Consider the following 12,903-nt stretch of genomic DNA (forward strand, 5'->3'; position numbering starts at 1 on the left):
ATTTGCAAATTTTCGCAGCATTTTCCTCCGCCTTGCCCTAATGTCTTTCTGAGACCTAATGTTCTTCAAGCTATACGAAAGCGCAAACTTTCTAATGCGTGAACCGTTGAAGGAAAAATGTGAAGTAACATTATTATGTTGCATCTCTATTTGCATCTCTTCTTCTATTTGCACTTTGGTGTTTGAGTATACCCGAATGCCTATATTCATGTTCTTTTCTTGCTCTTTAGATTCATCGCTACTACAGCACAAGTCTCAAGGCGCGTGGTTAAGAGTAAAACAATATGAAGGCAACCATCGAGGATGGTATTGTATACTCTCCGTACCCGAAAGTCGACATACCGTTGTGCTCCGTCTATACAGCCATGAAGGAATTCCTGGCAGCTTCACCTGAACGAGTCGCAGTGGTGAGACACACGTCTCCTTGGGTTTCTACGATTTTAAATATTTACTATGAATTCTAGACTTAGCGATATCAATAGCATATATTACAGTCCTCGTAGTGCTGCCGTTATTTTCGATCATCACCAGCGACAATAAAGTAGCCTTTAATGAAGTAGTACACAAGCAAAGAGAAAATAACCTTAACAGAATAAAAATAACAGAGTTGATTACGAATAAGAGACAGGTTTCAGCCCAATTAGCGGTAACAAGTAACGTTAGATAAAAAAACAACAACAGTATGCTCGTGTCATTACAAAAACAGTGACCGAAAAAACTGCGACACGAAGTTTTATCGTTAATCTGTTGAAGAAGATTGCATTTTTAGTTTTTATTGCGATAGCAATTATTGGACACTCTCGACGGGCTTTTGCCGTCGGCATCGCCGTGATGTCCCGTATAAACTCCAAATTGACAACATCCTCCCGCGCACCGTATGTTCTACCGCGGGTAAAAGCGGACGAGTGGGGGCGACGGACGCGGCTGAGGCAGAGATCAAACGAGTCGGCCCATCTTCGTCGCTCGGAGGGGGATGCGATAACATCACCCAGCTCGGGAGGCCTGCCGTCGAAGCAGAGATGAAACGCCCCACCCGTCTTGAACGAGGGCATGAAAAGACGCGAGGGAGGAGGGTGCGCTCGAGCAGCAACTTTGAGCTTTGATTCAAAGGGCGCGGTTGCGATCATAGGTGGGCGCGCTATCTTGGCAGTCATCAGCGGACGACTCGTATACCTTTCTACCTGCTGCGCTCTCAACGAGAGGAGACTCTGCGGTAATAGCACCTCTCTGTGGAGCCGCCGTTTTCTCTTATACCAGCGTTTTGTAGAGTTACGCGAGATCGGATCCAAGAGAGTTAGCTGCCAGCCTCAAGTTTACAGCTTATGATAAACTGTTACTATGTCTGCATTGGTTTCGCTGAGCTAGTAGTCTGAAAAGAGGCGAAAAATTTGTGAACACGTGGTGTCGCTGGAGGCGACGTTTCGACAAGCGGACTTGAATTTTTCAAGGCTGCAACAACTGTCTTCTTGAAGACTGCAAAGGAAAGTCCGCTTGTCGAAACGTCGCCTCCAGCGACACCCGTGTTCACAAATTTTTCGCCGCTTTTCAGACTACTAGCTCAGCGAAACCAATGCAGACATATAATAACTGTTTAGCATAAGCTGTAGGAAGGAAGGAACACAAAAAATGGAGAAGGCAGGGAGGTTAACCAGACAGCAGTCCGGTTGGCTACCCTACACCGAGGGAAAGGGAAGGGGAGTGGAAAGATGGGAGAGACAAAGAGTGAGAGAGGGGGGAGCGAGAAAAAAAGAGGGAAATGGTCAATAAATAAGCTGACACGGGCCTTTGTGAACGCCTATTACTGTTGTACAGTGCCACCGCCACATACGTGTCAGCATAAGCTGTAAATTTGGGAAACAAGTATGCCCACTTATCCAACAAATGCCATTTGCGAAATTATGACCTTCTTCGTGGATTATCGACAGTTTTTTCAATGAATTATATTCCGGTTCCTCTACTCGCTAAAACTTAATGCTCTTTTTTAAGACCGGTGTAGTGACTGTAGGGATTGACTGATGATAGTGTAATCAATAATTCGGCAATAAAGTATACGAGCCCACGGCGAAGGCATGTTCTTAGGATATGTCTATTATCGCCTACAGATGATTAACGATGCTCCGCTGGTATCCGCCGCACACAATTCATTTCTTATGGCACAATACATATACCAAGGACGGCCTCGTGGGCCATTTTTAGCTTGTTAGACGCCATTGTTGCACACTTTGAAGCGCATAAAGCAATAGCGCTCCTTACTCACTAGGAAGCAAGGAATGCCTTGAAATTTCTAACAAGTAAAGACTCGCTGTGTCCCTTGCAGGTGGACGAGAATATGCGCCTCACACGTGGGGAGTTCTTTTCCCGTATGCGGAGATTTGCTGCGGGCTTCCAGGCACAGGGCATCGGGCCTGGGGATCGCGTGTGCGTCCACCTTGACAACAGCGTCGAGAACGTGGTCGTCGTGTTCAGTATCACCTTCACGGGAGCTTCAGTGTTGCTATCGAATCCGGTCCGCAAGGAAAGTGAGCATCATGTCGAATGAATTTAAATTGCTGGTCGTCTATAATTTTTGCTATAGTAAGAAAAAGGTGACAACGCGAATATTTCGTTAGTTGTCTGTCGATTTAAGTCATAAATCTGTTGCCTTAAACGTAAAACCGGAAACCACGAAACCGCTAAAGCAGAACGCACGAAAACGTAACTTGTGCTTTTCAACTTGTCTGCTGCAGTAGTTCAGCTTTGATGGCAACAGTGTGCTTTACAAGCTCTCCTTAACCCGTTACGCCATTATCAGTTTTATTCGCACTCCATAGACGTCAGACTCTGGAGTTTCCAAGACGTGTGGTGCCACCTGTCGGAGAAGTATTGAGTAGTGCATAAACCGACTCCCTTGCACAGTTTGCTATGGGACCAGGTGCAACTAGCGAGTGCGAAACAACGTTTGAGCTTAATATCACGTGTGTTTGCGCATTTAACACACAGAACGAAAGCTGTGAATTGCTCTCCGCTAGTCGGACGCGCCACCGTACCGTCGTGAAGTGCTTGCTGGATCACTCGCCAGAACGACGGCGAAAACAGCAGCAGACGAGACCCCTCCACAGGCTACGAAGAAACGCCGCAAAAGACGCACTGTTGCGTTGTGAATTGCCACGGACGTAAAAGACTGAATAACAACGTTCAGTTTTACCGATTTCCATAGTTGTCGTACGAAGAAGAAAGTCGAGAGCGCTGGATATGGGATGTTGCGAGAGTGTTCGGTAAGTGAAGTACCCACGTTCTCCACAGCCGGTCGCATGAGAAAGTGTGATAATGTTGCTCTGCTGTTGTTTTGCGTAGCCCTGATGGAGAACCGTGGTAACCTTGTCTATGAAGCTCAGCAGAGGCTCTCACCGCGGTGCTTGTCGTGTAACACGAAGTGAGCAGCTAGAGGCAGTCTGAAGACGCGTGATACGCACACCGCGACGAGTTGGTCGTCGCAACACATCATCGCGGACGTACATACGTTTTGAAAGCACAGTGTTCTGGTTCTAACTGGCTAACATGTGCGCCATACAAGTAAATCGCAGAATGTTGGTCGTGACCACCTTCAGGTTTGTTTCGCCCGTGTCCTCCGCGGTTGCCGTAGCTATCTCGGAGGCCACGGTTTTGCCTTTGGTTGTACCCCGCGAAAGTGGACGCACGTATCCCCATTTGCAGTACACACAAACGGAAGACGACCATCAAGAGACCATTTGAGGAAGCGTAATAAAACAGTCCAATGCACAGGAAGCGAGAGATAAATTTACGGAGAATGCAACTGCAAAAGCGAAAATCGCCGGGCCCATTCGTCCCTGATAAACGGAGTTTTGTACCACTGATCGTAAGATGCATAGCTAAGTAAATTGATCGTGTATGTACTTTATCGCTGTGGCATTATGTATATACCAGATTTTAACGCATTTAGGCGCTAGAAAACGGATGTCGGAGGGCTTGCCTCGAATTCTATGTCGTGTGGTGCTCGCTTGTACTTGCGAGTTGCAGCGCGCGGGAATAACTAAAACTTATTTTGCATTGTACTCGCAGTTCGCTTTGATCAGTTTCCTTTGTTTCTGAAGGATTGGCGGAAGAAGCTTTCCAGGTCCTTGATTTTCAGGAGACGGCGCCTCGACACCAACGAAAGAGGAGGGATATTGTGGCCTATGCACATTCGCTTGCGGACGGCTCTCTTTGCACTACCCAGTTAGCGCCAGGGCTGCGATGAGGGCGCTGGTGGCGGTGTTTTTCGCAGCGCCGCCTGGGCAGAGTCTGACGTCTATATGACCTACAATGGGCTTCCATCAGCGTTCATTATGGGCGCGTAGCGCTGCTAGCCACGGCCTCATTTGAAACATCACTTTTACCTTATCGCTTATCACTTTCAATATTCACGGCTGTTATTTATGACGTATGCGAAGCAATGCGTTGGTTCGGGAGAGATGACATTCCGTACTCTTGATTTCTAGCACAGAATGTGAAATGACAACGCGTTGTCAAAGAAAGAAAGGCTCGAGAGCCAACTGCGAAAGGATGTTCATTGCCAGGTACTTTGTATCTTGTTTAAAGCCCTCAGGAACAAGAAGGCCCCAGAAAGGAGATGAAGACGACGAATGCCATAGCGCTCGTTTTGTTGCTGTTCCGCCGTCTTGGCTGCAGCTGCTTCTATCTCTCAATGTACACTTTGTAAATACATTTCTCTTAACAACGGAGCTGTTTAAGCATGGGGTCGGGCAGGCGTCGGAAGCAAAAGCTAGGCGGCTATGTGCCGAGCAGCTTCTAGCATAGCATAGTCATGCATAGTATAGTATAGCAAGGGTGAGGGAAAGGGATGTGAGGGTAAAGTGTAGTGATGTGAAGGCGAGAAAGAAGGAGGGGAGAATGTAAAGCATGGCATAGGGTTATATGGTATAGTTTAGCAAGGAGATTGGAAAGGGAAGCGAGCTTGACGAGGACTGATGTAACGGTAAGGAGGAGGAAAAGGCGGAGGAAAAAGAGGAGGTGAGAGAGAGGGTGAACCGCAGCATTGCCATGTACAGTATAGTACAGCAAGGTGTGGGAAAGAGAAGTGGTGGTGAGGAGGAGCGATTTCAAGGTTAGGAGGAGAGAAAGGGGGAGAGAGGGCGGTATGGAAAGAGACAAGAAAACAAAGAAGATGAAAGAAATAGAAAGAAGGTCAAGAAGAAGAAGATCTACTTGCCAGAAAAAGGAGATCTGCTTGTCAGCTCAGCTGTTCACTCAAATTTCACAGGTGTGGAAATGGCTTTAATTTATTCTGTTATACCCTCAACCTTGTGAAATTTAGTGGAGGTAATCGGTAATAACACGATAAAACGAGCTCCGCACTGGTCGACGCTTGCTTTCTGCGCCATGGCGGAAGAGGCGTTCGCTCCCGCCGAGGCGATCCCGACAACATGTCGTCCTTCCTCGGGTGGTAAAGGATCCCGGCACGTTCTGCGAGACTGACAATGTCGACATCGATGACTGGTTGCCGATGTACGAACTTGCACGTAAGAATTATCGCTGAGATGACACACTTATGTTGGCGAACATCTTGGTTTACCTAAGAGGAGCCGCAGAACTGTGTATCGAGAATTACGAAGAAGAAATTAGAAGCTAAGAATTAGAATGTCCGGCAAGTCTGCAGGTAGAAAGGCAGCGGCCAAGGAGGAGTAAGCCTCTCGTGCGGAAATATCAACAGAATCGTACCAGACTTGTACACAGGAAGGTCTTGCCTTTTTCCAGAACTGTAACACCATGGATGAAACCGAGAACGCGGGTCACATATTAAAAAGTAAAGCAGATTCTGCGTTCAGTCTTGCCACGTGCAAGGACTGTGACATTGTAAATACCATCATTAAGGATTACCAGCATATTTAGGCCGCAAAATGTCGACGTATCACCGATTATTTCGCTCGACTTACGAACACAGCAGCAGCAAGGTCGTGCGAAGACGTATCTGCCCTCTAGGAGCCGCTAACTGCGGAGTACGTGACGAAGATAATCCGATGGGAACTTGAAGCACTGTCTCCTGCTTCCACGTGCTCCCATGCCTGTGACTCTAGCTCCCAAATGGTACCACTGGTGCATTCGTCAAGAGGTTCCCAATGCTGGCCTGGATTCTGTATGCACCACAGCTCCCTCCTTACCGATCTAGAGCCATCGACGCCCACCTTAATCAGGAGTCCAGTGGAGGACTCCTGATCACCGTCGCATTTGATGTCACTGCCATCGTTTTGGTCACGTGGCCTGCCCTTGCAACAGCCGGTGGTCTTGGCATCAGGCATCTTGTGTGTACAACCGTCGTCCAGAAATTGATCATGGAGGCTTCCAACCTTACCGCGAACCACCCCAAGCCACCAGTGCCGACGTTCCTTCCATGCCGTGTTGTCGTCGTTCACGATCCCCGCGTGATCATCAGTCCTGTTCGCCTCCGTTCCGTCGCCCATCATCTCGCTCGCCCCAATTCTGCCGTCCAACATCACCGACTGTACGCCTACCTCGGAAAAACGAGACGATGCAGCACCCGGAGGCGATTCTGCATCGATCACATGCCTACCGATTACTCTTACCACACTGCAGACTAGACGACACCTTATTTGTGTTAAAGTGGACGACGTACTCGCTGTTGTTCTTGTGGACACAGGGGCTCATATGTCAGTGATGAATTCGGAGTTTCGTCGCCACCACAAGAAAGCTTTAACGCCACCCACGGTGCTACCCATCCAGGTCACTGACGGTGGAACGTTTCCCGTGGTTTGAATGTGCTCCGTGCTTATAAGTGTTGCTGACCTCTCCACAACCATACTATTTGCCGTGCTCGAGAAACGTTCCCACGAGCTTATCCTCGGCATAGACTTTCTATCCACCCACTTTGTCCTTATTGACTGTGGAGCCAGCTTGCTTCCGCTTCGCCTATGACGCCCCAAGACCACCTCAACCGCGTTTGTGTTCTGTAGATTACGCTCGCCTAGCACCTCAAGCCATGGCGTATGTGAACCTGGCGTCTTTTTTGCCTCTATTCCCGACGGCGATTATATGTTGACTCCTACTCTTGACGTCCTGCTGGCCAGAAATGTGGCCGTTCCTCGCACACTTTTGACCTTCACGAATAATCGAGCGTCTCTTCCGATACTGCATTTCAGCTGGTGCACGCAGCTTATACCAAATGGCATGACTGTGGCCAACGTCACTTCTATCGATGATGGTGTTTCTGCGTTCATTGCAGACGCTTCTTCGTCACCTGCTCCATCCTTCATTTTGCAGAGCGCAGCCGATGGCAACCTTGACAGGATGATCACCCCTGACCTCCTTCGAACCCAGATCGCTGATATACGGCGGATGCGGAAGTTCCTACCATGACATCTTTCACGATGATGACCGCTCTTTGGGTCAGACAGATTCGCCTTCCATATGCTCATACAGAGGAGCATGTAGGTGCTTCTGCGGGGTATTTCAAGATGTGTCCCCGAAAATTCCTCAGAAATAAAAGAAATGCGATGCTTGCCCACTACATTTAAAATTGCTTTTGCTATGGCGGCAGGCATACTAGGATGACCAGAGACATTATATAGTAATGTTATGAAAATCAGTTTATTAACGTTTCAAGTGAAGGAGACGGGTGGTCGGGTCAAATAGCATAAGTGAAGTCCTCCTTGCGTAGAATTCGTCGCCGCTTTTATTTTCCGAAACGCGGCAGCTCGCAACGTTTCCGGAGTGATGAAATCCGACCAAGATCACCTGCTAAACCGCAGCACCCAAGGGCGCAGCTGCTATACCCCAGCTGGCAACCAGAATGACGTCACTGTTTCCGGCAACGATTGCACAAGGTGTTATCTACGTGCGTCATACGTTTTTTTTTTTTTTTCATGGTAGGCGCAGCCCTTACACCCATGAAGCATAGTAGACCGACTGTTGATATAAGGATGTTCACTCATTCTGTTTCTCTCGGAAGAGTATGATAAATGAGCTTTTGGACGTTTCGGTTTCGCCGGCCAAAATCGTTCGGATTTTATCACTCAGGACAAATTACTAGCGGCCGTTTTTTCGAAACTCAAGGCTGCAATCAGCTGTTCGCAGTAAGGACTTCAGTCCTCCCATTTGACCCGACCGCCTGTTCTGTCTATTCTTAAAAAAAGTTAATTTACCAAGATACTATAATTACTGACTTAATTATTGTCTTAGTTGTTTTCAGATGCCGCCACTGTAGGAGTAATGCCGAATATGGGCAACAAATATCGCGGTCGCCTTATTTTGAGGATCCTCGGGCACATTTCTATAGGATCATCTGAATACTCTGTATTTTTCTAGATCCTTCATGTTCTCTTTGTCAATATCCGCCAGGTTATTGCGGGAGCAGAACCTTGAGAATTTTGATGACCTTGGAGGAGAACAGTTCTTCATTAAGCATACGGTACAGAAATGCAAACATAGTTCACTAAACACTGGCACTGTGCATGAACCTCTGCATACTCCTACCTTCTATAGCAAGACCTCCGTGTCGAATTACACTAATATGCGTGTTATGTACAGGGAAAAGAAATCAAGAAAAATCGCTCATCATTTTAGCGCTTCAATCGCCACTTGTAGCGATTTAAATTTCAAAACAATTCAAAACGACCACATGCGAGCTTTCAACATTCCGATGATTTACTTATAATCAAGCGTAACGACAGGTCCTTTTACCTGGCACCTACGGAACTTGCTGAGGGCCGTCGTGCCGTGCTTTCGCAAAACGACTCAAATTCTGTAGGACATGATCTCTTATGAAGCATTCAGTGAATTGTATCGCAGAATCTTTAGCAAACATAATAAATACGGCGTTCTCATCTGGTGCCTTTCCGACAGCTTTGAAACTTGGCAATACTTAGAAACCGGTATTTAAAAAGAACAACATACTATTCGTCGAAAATTACCGGCACATCGCACTGCTTTTCCCTCTGTCCAATATAATCGAGAAAATACTTCTTAGATGAATGAAATTTTATTTCGAAAACAACAAGCTTTTATCAGGCGCACAATATGGGCATACGAAAGCGAAAAGTATATATCTAGTCTTGCTGACCTTGACGGAAAAAATTAGTCAGAATATCGAAACTAAGATCCTCACTGTGGCTATATTTATTATCTTAACAAAATGATCCGACGTTATAAATTACAGGAAACGGCTGTCAAAATTAGAGAACTACGGTATTCGTAGCACTTCTAACAAGTTAATAGAAATCTGACGGGCAGGCAACAGTATGTACGCATCAATGGACGAAGTTCAGATTAAAAAAAAAACCATTAGTACAGGCGTCCCACAGGTGTCAATATTAGGTCCCTTGTTCATTGTATTGATAAACTATATGCCATCGTACATACTAAAAGAATTTGTCCTACACGCAGATGACACAAATGTGTTGATAGCGGCTAGGACCTAGAAAGATTCACACAAGAAACCTTATGACACTCTGAACCATTTTTCTTACTGGTTACACAGAAATGAAATAATTCCAAATCTTACTAAAGCAAGTTCAATGCGAAAGTGTTAAAGAGTTCTTTTCGCAGAAATTCTGTCATCGACGTCAGTGTCGCCGTCTGAGTCATTGGCTGTGATCGAGAAATCAGCTTTGTCCCTGTGCGAACATTCGAGATAGATGCAAATAAACAAATAAAATATCTTCGGTTCAAAAGAGACTCGAACCCAGGGCTTTTGTGTGGCCACCAGGTGTTTTGCCGCAGAACCCCGGCCGTGCTAGAAGTTAGTTAGGAAAAAAAAACGTATGAATGTTATGTAGTGTGACGAACGTCATTAAAACATTCATGGCAGAAGTGTATAATCACACCAGGCGTCAAAACGTGTGAATTTCGCAATGAGTGGTTGGTTTCAAGGCCCACCAATTACAAAGCGGACTAGCACAATTAGTTATCATTATCTACAATAGCATCAACAACGCGCGCAGGTGCGCATGTTGCCTTACGGACCCGTAGTGTGTACCTCACCAACTCGCAAAAGGAAGAATTATGCCGTAGTGGGCACTTCGCAAATCTACTTGCAGTGGGCATTCTTGGATTGTTTGAAAGGGCCGATTTACAGGCACACAGACGTTCGTTTCCTTGAGCCGCGGTTCAGGCTTCTACCGAGAAGCGAACGTAGGCTACCGATTGAGAAGGCGACGCGAAAAGCGCATGATTACGCGATCGCGTTCTACTCGTGGAGGTGAAGCTCAAGCGTCCTCAAGTCTTTATAATTTTTTTTCTGATAAGAACATGTCACTTAGTAAGGACGGAGAGTTGCTTTTTAATGAAGTTTCTCTACAAAAAGTTAGTCATACAAAATTTTTACGATTAGTGATAGAGAAACATCTGACGTGGCACAATCGTGTACATGAGGTAACTAGGAAGATTTACGACAGGTGTACCAACATATTATAAGCTGCGGTATCTATTTCCACTACGGACCCTTCTGATCTTTCACCGTATTTTTGTCGAATCGTATGCGTCATATTGGTATTTCAGTTTACGGACTTACGTATCCGACAGCACTACAGTCAATTCAGGTAGCTCCAAATACAGTTCTACGAGTAATCTGTGTTGCCCATGATCTGAGTCTTTATCATTTGCTTATCCTCTATTAAATATTCTAACGTTACATTGTCAAATTCGTTTCCGCATTGCAGTTCTTAATTACAAATTTCTAAGAAATATTGTACACTGTTCGTCAATTCAAGCTCATCAACACGTAACGCAGTATCCAACAGGATCCTCATTATTAACGTTGTTAACAGTTTCACGTGCACGCACAATTTATGGAACATTTTACTTTATAAATAGTGCAGCCTGTTTTTGAAATACATTTCTTGGAGACATAACTTCATCATCATCCTTCTCGTATCTTTCAAACTCACTGTGCCAGTACTTCCTGTAGAATTCCTAAATTCACAAAAGCTTATTTTCCTGTGACGTATTTTGTGAAGTGCTGCCTTTTTTCTTGTTAACACGAAAGTGTTTTATTTCGAGGTCCACCAAGACTTTCATGACGTATTTCCGTCACGGAAATACGTCGGCAAAATGAACGCCATCAGATGGCAAAGAAACAAAAACAATACGTAGAGTTCCGTTGCAGGAGTCGAACCCATCACCTTTCGGCCCGCGACGATGGCTGGCGGGTGTTTAGCCCATTGAGGTACCGCCAAACACATAACGGAGGCTACATGAACGCGCCTTTTATCTTTCACACTTTCCTCTCACAGTGTTCGCGAGTCGACGGATGGATGCTATGAGCGTCCCCTTTATAACAGGGCTATGACATGTGTGCCACCAGGCTCGAAAAAAGAAAACGCACCGTTGCCACGGCCGTCTCATTCAGCGCGTTTCCAACGGAAATATAACTTTGTCAACGCTTTAACACACCGCGAGGTGATGGCGTTAGCCCAAGCTTCGCTTATAGCATCCATTCATATCGAAAAATAGCTCTCCGACGATCGCCTGGCTGTCGCACCGCGTTCCCCGTTCGCCCTGCAAAAATTATCGGCCAGGCTAGAGGGACGACACAACGCCCGTAGCGTTTCTCTTCACGTTTCGTGACGCTTTGAAGGAGTGCATATCGACTATCAGGGTTTATTATGTGCTTGCTGATGCCATATTTGCGCGAGATTCACCATGCGGTGTCCACGTATATGTTAAGAACTTCAGCTACCGCAAGGGTTAAATCATGACCATGGTCGTTAAGGGGTATTCAGACGGGGGATAAATGCTCGGGGGAGACGAGGGGATTGCGGATCACGTGACCGCGACGTCACGGATCAGCGAGTGGGCGTGACCCTCCCCCCCCCCGCGCCTCCTCGGGGGAGACGGGGACCTTTTCCCCGAAAGGACAAACGATCCCCCGGCGGTGGGGGATTTAGCGAAATTTCGGGCTCTTGTTTGGCCACATTGTTGCGCTTGCTCCTGCAAAGAGCGGCAGCGGGTGTACAGTCTGCAGCTACATGGTCGTCTGCAGCTCGTCGTCAGCAGCTCGTCAAACGAGTGGTGCAAGCCACCGGAGTAGTCTAGTAACACTGGTCTCCCCCTCCGTTCGCCTTGTCCGTGTGAGTGGGGGCATTTGTGGAGACTTCTCGCGAGCTGACGTCACTAGGCTCCGCCTTTATCCCCCGAGCATTTCTCCCCCGTCTGAATACCCCTTTAGTCGTCAGTATGGATATGTGCAACTAGGCGTCAACGTGAGTGCATCCACATCGAGCGGTGTTATATCTGAGAAACAACAGTAGACATTGTACAAGGTCTCGTATATCACTACACAATAAGCACTTCTGCGAAGACACGTTTCGCTTTCGTGTTATACCGATTCCTATGACGGAGGGATCGGCCATGTTCTTTTTGTAATGTTTCCGCTTTCGTTTTTTGTAGGTTAGTTTTTCTTTACGTATTTTATATTATTTAGATTGTTTTCATGTAGACATCTATCTAATATCGTTTCACACAGATACAAATAACACTATCTGTCATAAGGACCCCTTCCACAACTCGCGTTGAGTTCTGGAGTCCCATTTGTATAAATGTGACGCACTGTACTCTAGTTTGTGATGAATAATAAACTGATTGATTGATTGATTGAAATATATCATTTACACTGAACTGGAATTTAGACTATGAATAAATTTACGAAGCCAGCGTAACCGCGCCTATGGAAAAAAGGTAGCGTGGTGTTTCCTGGTAGTGGTAACTAATAATGGCTCATGCCTATTTTTGCGAAAGTTATGCCAAATCGCTATGAGGTTATATGATTTGTTGTCCTGCGGAAATCCTTCTACCGACTTCACAACGATCTGCCAGGCACTCAATCTCGACACATCTCTTTTCAGTGCCGCTTTTCATGCAAGGTCATTAAAAAATTACAATAAAATATTGTTT

General features: G+C 46.3%; 1 protein-coding gene across 2 annotated transcripts in view; it reads left to right on the top strand.

The window, feature by feature from the left end:
- The first annotated feature begins 2,322 nt into the window (after nucleotides 1-2,322).
- Nucleotides 2,323-12,903, top strand: part of LOC119373819 (probable 4-coumarate--CoA ligase 2) — a 40,108-nt gene continuing 29,527 nt past the window's right edge. For both annotated transcript variants that reach the window (XM_037643882.2, XM_037643883.2), the window contains exon 1: nucleotides 2,323-2,519. In XM_037643882.2, the coding sequence (XP_037499810.2) occupies nucleotides 2,330-2,519 (190 nt within the window). In that variant the 5' untranslated portion in view covers nucleotides 2,323-2,329. The remainder of the gene's footprint in view (nucleotides 2,520-12,903) is intronic.

The sequence above is a fragment of the Rhipicephalus sanguineus genome, chromosome 11 (assembly GCF_013339695.2).
Source record: "Rhipicephalus sanguineus isolate Rsan-2018 chromosome 11, BIME_Rsan_1.4, whole genome shotgun sequence".
NCBI lineage: Eukaryota > Metazoa > Arthropoda > Arachnida > Ixodida > Ixodidae > Rhipicephalus > Rhipicephalus sanguineus.